Source organism: Cebus imitator, unplaced genomic scaffold (genome assembly GCF_001604975.1).
Source record: "Cebus imitator isolate Cc_AM_T3 unplaced genomic scaffold, Cebus_imitator-1.0 Scaffold762, whole genome shotgun sequence".
In the NCBI taxonomy this organism is placed as follows: domain Eukaryota; kingdom Metazoa; phylum Chordata; class Mammalia; order Primates; family Cebidae; genus Cebus; species Cebus imitator.
This window is the reverse complement of record NW_016108077.1, coordinates 419,547-427,172: the sequence shown is the minus strand read 5'-3', so window position 1 is coordinate 427,172 and position 7,626 is coordinate 419,547. Positions and strand designations below refer to the sequence as shown.

Here is a 7,626-nt window from a genome sequence, read left to right as displayed (position 1 = left end):
TTTATTTATTTTTTTTGAGACAGAATTTCACTCTCGTTGCCCTGGCTGGAGTGCAATAGCATGATCTTGGCTCCCTGCAACCTCCACCTTCCAGGTTCAAGTGATTCTCCTGTCTCGGCCTCTGAGTAGCTGGAATTATAGGTGCCTGCCACCACACCTGGCTAAAATTTAGTAGAGATGGGGTCTCAAACTCCTGACCTCAGGTGATCCACCTGCCTCAGCCTCCCAAATTGCTAGGATTACAGGTGTGAGCTACCACATCCAACCGTTTTGTTGTTGTTGTTGTTGTTTTGGTATTTTTAGTAGAAATGTGGTTATGGCATGTTGCCCAGGCTGGCCTCGAACTCCTGGCCTTAAGTGATCCCTCTCAAAGTACTGGGATTACAGGCATGAGCCACCATACCCAGCCTTCCTTACTGTCTTTTAATCTATGAAGATCTTCCATCTTTGCTGTTGATGATAGTGAAATTTTGAAGGATTTCAGGCTAGCTGTTTTGTAGAATGCCTGCAGTTGGCATTTGTCTGATATTTCCTCTTGAGGACATTCAGGCTGTGTCCTTCAGGCAGGAGTACAGCATATTCCTGATGTTCTCTATCACTGCATTATGTCACAAGGCACATGTTTCTTGTTTTGATTATTTGGCTAAGGCAGCATCTGCCTTTTTTCTCCGCTATATAAAAATACTAGTTCTTCCTTTGGTGGTAAGAAATGGCTATGGGGAGACATTTTGAGACTATATAAAGATCTGGTTCCTCTTTAAGCATCTGTCAGTTTCCTTGTGGTTTTCATTTGCATTTCTCATCTGACAAGTGAGATTGAACATGGCTCTTGTGTTTATAAGCTGTCTGTCTTTACCTTTACTGTGAGACTTCACTGCACATATTTCTTGCATTTTAATCAATTTCCTGCCATTGGAGAGGCCACCACTCTCGATATCTGAACTTATTGCTTGCTAAGCAAGGGAGAGCTAGGCTGCAGAGCACAGGCCCTCTATATGTTGCCAAGCATCATGGGGCTCAGGGATCAGTGACTTTCAGATTCAGGGATATTGAGGGATTGTTTGGCCTTTGGTTTTGGAAGGTAGACAGTAGGGTGAGGCTGCTGCAGCCTGGCTGGCTTCCAGAGCGTGGCTACTGGTGTGAGGTTGCCATTGGTCCATTAGGAAGGGTTTTGTTTTGTTTCTAGTCAGTATTCTGCTGAACCATTAGGAAGGGTTTAAACTGGTTCTAGTGGTTATTTATGGTTTGGGATTATAATCAAAGAAGAAAGGACAGTCCATCTCTTCCCTTCTTGAATTTGGAGAATTGGAACCTCTTAGTCCAGGGCCTGTCAGGACTCTCAGACACATGCCCTGGTCCCAAAGCCGTTTCTTTTCTAGCTCATCTGAGGGACAGGGCACCCACTCTTCAGTACCATCGGCCCCAAAAGGGGAGGATGCCAGGGGCTTTGAAGGAGGTGACACTGATGTGTACCCTACCAGCTCCCATCTTGAGAATGACTCATATTGACAAAGCCATCCTTTATAATGTCAAACCTCTTTTTAAAAATTCAACTTTTCTGCGGGGCGTGGTGACTCACGCCTGTAATCCCAGCACTTTAGGAGGCCGAGGTGGGTGGATTGCTTGAGGTCAGGCATTCAAGACCAACCTGCCCAACATGGTGAAACCCTATCTCTACTAAAATACAAAAATTAGCTGGGTATGGTGACGGACACCTGTAATTCCAGCTACTAGGGAGGCTGAGGCAGGAGAATTGCTCAAACCCAGGAAGCAGAGGTTGCAATGAGCTGAGATTATACCACTGCACTCCAGCCTGGGTGACAGAGTGAGACTCCATTTCAAAAAAAAAAAAAAAAAAATTTCAGCTTTTCTATTAGATTTGTGTGTACTTCGTGACATTGCTTCAGATCACATGATTTTTTTTTTTAATTAAAATGGGTTTTATGGTTTTAAGTAAAATTACGTATTTTAAAACTGATAAGCTTGGTGTGGTGGCACATGCCTGTAGCCCCAGCTTCTCTAGAGGTGAGGTGGGAGGATCACTTGAGCCTGGGAGATGTTGCAATGACCCCAGATGACACCACTGCATTCCAGCCTGGATGAAGAGTGAGACTCTGTCTCAAAAAAAAAAATTAATTAAATAAAAATAAATAAAAGGGCTCCACAAAATCTGGACAGGGTAACTGATGAACTGATTATCTGTTTAATATTTAGAAATCTCAAAACTCTAAAATAGAGATTATGGCATCTACTCAAATACTGTTTGAAATACTATATACTCTCAAAGTTTTAATAACAAATTATAATAGTAAAAATTGTATTGAAGGTTCAGCCTACTCAGATTCTTCTTTTGTTTTGTTTTGAGAAGGAGTTTCACTCTTGTTGCCCAGGCTGGAGTGCAATGGTGCTATCTTGGCTCCCTACAACCTCCACCTCCCAGGTTCAAGCAATTCTCCTGCCTTAGCCTCCCGAGTAGCTGGGATTACAGGCCTGTGCCGTCAGGCCCAGCTAATTTTGTATTTTTAGTAGAGACAGGGTTTCTCCATGTTGGTCAGGCTGGTCTCACACTCCCGACATCAGGTGATCCGCCCGCCTCCGCCTCCCAAAGTGCTGGGATTATAGGCATGAGCCACCACACCTGGCTCCTCAGATTCTTAAAGACTTCTTTGTGAATTCCATAAGCAGGATTTAAGGATAGCATCTCCACATAATGAGATGTAACACTTGCTTAGTTTTAAAATGTCCAGATCAATTATTGTTATTCCTCGAAGCATGGGCTTGGGTCTGCATCATGTTGGGCGCACAGCATTATGGGAAGGGGAAAGGCTCCAGCTGCCTTAGAGCTGGGGTTTCAGAGTGAGACAGATTTGGCATAGAGTCCAGGAACTCCACTTACTTAAAGTCCTTGGGCAATTGTTCCCTAATTGTCTGAGCCTTTGTTACCTCATCTGCATAATGGTTTAATAGGCCATTTGGAGGGCTAAAGGCGATAATGGCCCAGGTGCAGTGGCTCAGTCTGTAATCCCAGGACTTTGGGAGGCCAAGGCTGGTGGATCACCTGAAGTCAAGAGTTCAAGACCAGTCTAGCCAACATGGTGAAACCCTGTGTCTACTAAAAATACAAAAATTGCCGGGCGCGGTGGCTCACGCCTGTAATCCCAGCACTTTGGGAGGCCGAGGCGGGTGGATCACAAGGTCAGGAGATCAAGACCATTCTGGTTAACATGGTAAAACCCCGTCTCTACTAAAAATACAAAAAATTAGCTGGGCATGGTGGCGCGTGCCTGTAATCCCAGCTACTCAGGAGGCTGAGGCAGGAGAATTGCCTGAACCCAGGAGGCGGAGGTTGCGGTGAGCTGAGATCGCGCCATCGCACTCCGGCCTGGGTAACAAGAGCGAAACTCCATCTCAAAAAAAAATAAAAATACAAAAATTTAGCTGGGCACAGTGACGGGTGCCTGTAATCCCAGCTACCTGGGAGGCTGAGGCAGGAGAATCACTTGAACCCTGGAGGCAGAGGTTGCAGTGGACCGATATCATGCCTCTGCACTCCAGCCTGGGTGACAGAGGGAGACTCCGTCTCAAAAAAAAGGAGACAATGCAGGAAAGAAACATAGTCTGGTACCTGGCACATATGTGCCCAACTAGTGGTTGCTGTGGTGAAGATCTGATCATCTTTCACCTTTACATACTTAATAGATCAAATTCTTCATGTAATCATTTTAACAACTGGATTAGTTGTTTTTTAATGTTCCCCTTTTATTAGGAAAAAGCACCCAAAAAGTTACATTAGTGGTTTTTACTTTAAAAAACAATTTAAGAACAATTTCTGACCTAGTTATTGTAAATTGAAATGTATTGTAAATTGAACACATACCAAAACGTCATAAGCATCTGCTTTTTTTAGCTTTGAAAAATAAACATCAGGGAACATCTGTCTTTGAATTGTGACCAGTATGTGTATGTCCTGAGTGTAATGGTTAAGAGGGTAGGATCTGGACTCACACTACCCAGTGAAGCCCCAGCTCTAACCCTGATTAGCCGTGTGAGCTTGGGCAACTTCCCTGTGCCTCAGTTTCCTCTCTCCGGCATGAGGAGGAGAGTGGTAACTCCCTCATTGAGTTGTCATGAGGATTATTTATTGCTGCACTTAGGCACTTAAGGCACAAGATAAGCGTCAGCACATTAGCTGGCCTTATACTTTACCGACTAGTCATTCAAGTTATTTTAATTTAAACAGAATCTATTCTGTACTACTGATTCTTTTTCCCCTTTACAGTTTTTTTTTTTTTTCTTTTTTGTGGGGACAGAGTCTCACTCTGTCGCCCAGGCTGGAATGCAGTGGCTCAATCTCGGCTCACTGCAACCTCTGCCTACCGGGTTCAAGCAATTCTCCTGCCTCAGCCTCCCGAACAGCTGAGACTACAGACACATGCCACCATGCCTAGCTAATTTTTGTATTTTTAGTAGAGACGAGATTTCACCATGTTAGCCAGGATGGTCTCAATCTCCTGACCTCGTGATCCACCTTCTCAGCCTCCCAAAGTGCTGGGATTACAGGCGTGAGTCACCACGCCCAGCCCCCTTTACATTTTTTTTTAAACCAAGTAAACAATAGCTTTCCATATTCCACAAAAATTGTGTCATATTTTTATCACACATGTATGATGATTTTATAAGAAAGCCATAAAACTCACCTGAATAAATGTACTTACTACACTGTATTGAAATGATACATTTTTAAACTAACTTGCTTTTTGTCTTTTCTTTCCCGTTCTAAAGTGATGTTCCTCCATCTTACGTCCAAACTAAATTTTCTAGGCTGAAAGCTATCTATGTCCCATTTTGGCAGAAAAAGACTTTTCCAGGTCAGTATTCTTCATATTTTATGGTTAAGAACATGGTGTTTGGTGACACATGCTGGTAATGAGAGTCACCAGGGCAAGTGACTGAACTTGGAGCCTCAGCTTCATCAGTTGCAAAATGGTGAAGATTATAATCCCTACTTGACAGGACTTTCAGAAGTCCTAAATGAGATCATGAACATGTAAGGTGTGGTCACCACGGTACTTGACACTTAGTGACCACTCTAAATAACTGAGTGCTGCTGGTGTTGCCATCACACACACACTCATGTGCACACAGCACATGCACGCATGACATGCCGTGCACACCACATGCATGCGCTCACTTACAACACATGCCTGCACTTACAACACATGCACTCACACACATGCACGTACACACAACACATGCACGTACACACAACACATGCACTCACGCACAATACATGCCCGCATGTACAACACATGCACTCACACACAACATATGCACTCACAACTCACAACACATGCATGTACACAAAACATGCACTCACTCACAATACATGCCCGCATGCACAACACATGCACTCACACACAACATATGCACTCACGCACAATACATGCCCACATGCACAACACATGCACTCAGGCACAACACATGCACATACACACAACACATGCATTCACGCACAACACATACCCGCACAACACATGCACTCACATGCATGTACACACAACACATGCACTTACGCCCAACACATGCCCACACACACAGCACATGCCCGCACATACAACACATGCACTCACACACAACACATGCACTCACACACACATCCACGTACACACATACACATGCACTCACATCCATACACACAGAGAAGCATACACATGTTCCAGAAAGAATGAAAGACACCCAGTTCCTTCTTTGTAGCTATTTGTGGATGGTTTAGATACGTAAGTCCCAAACTCAGTCATCAGAGCCACGTGAGGAACTTGTTAAAAACACAAATTTCTGGCCAGATGCAGTGGCTTATGCTTATAATCCCAACACTCTCAGAGGCCAAGGTGGGAAGATCGCCTCAGGTGAGGAGTTCAAGACCATTCTGGGCAAAGTAGAAAGACCCCACCCCCAATCTCTGCCAAAAAAATACAAAAATTCGCCAGGCAGTGGTGCGTGTCTGTGGTCCCAGCTACTCGGGAGGCAGAGGTAGGAGGATTGCTTGAGCCTGGGAGTTCCAGGTTGCAGTGAGCCGTGATTGCACCACTGCACTCCAACTGGAGCAACAGAGCAAGACTGTCTCAAAAAATATATATACAGATTTCTGAGCCTTGTTTCAGACCTAACAATTCCTAGTCCCCAGACTGAGTCCAGAGCCTGGATTTTCTCTGACGAGCTTGCAGGCCTGCGCTGTCTCATGCCATCTGCGCAACACTCGTGTTTCTCCTGGACCCACCATTTGGATGATACTGTAACCCGGGCTGTGATGAAATGCATCTTTGTGTTCAGCACACATCACTACCTGGTATTGAATCCTTATGAACTCCATGGCCATGGGCAAGTCTCTTAATGTCTTTAATGCCTTGGTTTCCTCAATTGAAAAACAAGTTAAAAATAGTGCGTACCTCATAGGATTTCTGCAAGGATTGAAGAAGTGAATGTGAGTAAACCAGTTAGAGCCAAACCCTACACACAGCAACAACTAGAACGGTTCATAGTCATTACCAGCCTCCTATATGCCTTGACTTTGATAAGAGGCCTTGTACAGACAGATAACTGCACAATTAAATTTATTTTCTGTAGAGATCATCGACTACCTTTATGAGACTACTCTACCTTTGCTTAAAGAAAAGTTAGAAAAGATGATGGAGAAAAAAGGCACTGAAATCCAGACTCCTGCAGCACCCAAGCAAGTGTTCCTCTTCCGAGACATCTTTTATTATGAAGACGATAGTGAAGGAGAGGATGGTGAAAAAGAAAGTTGAAAGTCAGGAGCAGTGGCTCACACCTGCAGTTCCACCGCTTTGAGAGGCTGAGGCCGGCAGATCACCTGAGATCAGGAGTTGGAGACCAGCCAGCCCAACATGATGAAACCCTGTTTCCACTAAAAATACAAAAATTAGCTGGGTGTGGTGGCCTGCGCCCGTAATCCCAACTACTTAGGAGGCTGAGGCAGGAGAATCACTTGAACCTGGGAGGCGGAGGTTGCAGTGAGCAAAGATCGCACCACTGTACTCCAGCCTGGGAGATAGAGCAAGACTCTGTCAAAGAAAGAAAAGAGAGAGAGAGAAACTGAGATTACTATTTCTTGTCCCTTTTTCTCAGTTGATTATATTTATATACATGTCAGTAAAGCTATTTTCAGTATTGATGTTGAATAAAGAATGTACAATGGCCAGAGGAAAGAGTATGAAATGATCATTTATACTCTTTCCTCTGGAGCATTAAAATGTATTACCATTTATATAAAAGTGTATTTGAATGAAAAAAGGAATACATGAATTGATTTAATAAATAATGACAAGTAATGGTTTTATTACAGGATAAAAGTTTCACAAATCCCTCTAACTGTAGCAGAGAATAGGGTCACATCCTATGAACATTTCATTACATAAGTTCAGCTATATGGGTACTGAGCGAAAATGAGAAAGTTAGCAATTTCAAAAAAGCATGCCCTTCTGCTGTGTTTCCAGTTGTTTAGCTGTCTGCTCTCCATGTATGTATGTATCGCATTTGTGTTATTTCTTTTTTTTTTTTTTTTTTTTTTTTTTTTTTTTTTTTTTTTTTTTTTTTTTTTTTTTTTTT

The 7,626-nt window shown here is 43.4% G+C and overlaps 1 protein-coding gene across 4 annotated transcripts in view; it reads left to right on the top strand.

Annotated features, from left to right (window-relative positions):
* The window catches only part of TTF1 (transcription termination factor 1), a 32,209-nt gene extending 24,852 nt beyond the window's left edge, over nt 1–7,357 (top strand). For all 4 annotated transcript variants that reach the window (XR_001822071.2, XM_037735257.1, XM_017519645.2 and 1 more), the window contains 2 exons: nt 4,783–4,868; nt 6,625–7,357. Coding sequence is in view for 3 of the 4 variants with exons in the window: in XM_037735257.1 (XP_037591185.1) it covers nt 4,783–4,868; nt 6,625–6,806 (268 nt within the window). In the remaining variant the exon portion in view is untranslated. The remainder of the gene's footprint in view (nt 1–4,782; nt 4,869–6,624) is intronic.
* Nucleotides 7,358–7,626: the final 269 nt, after the last annotated feature.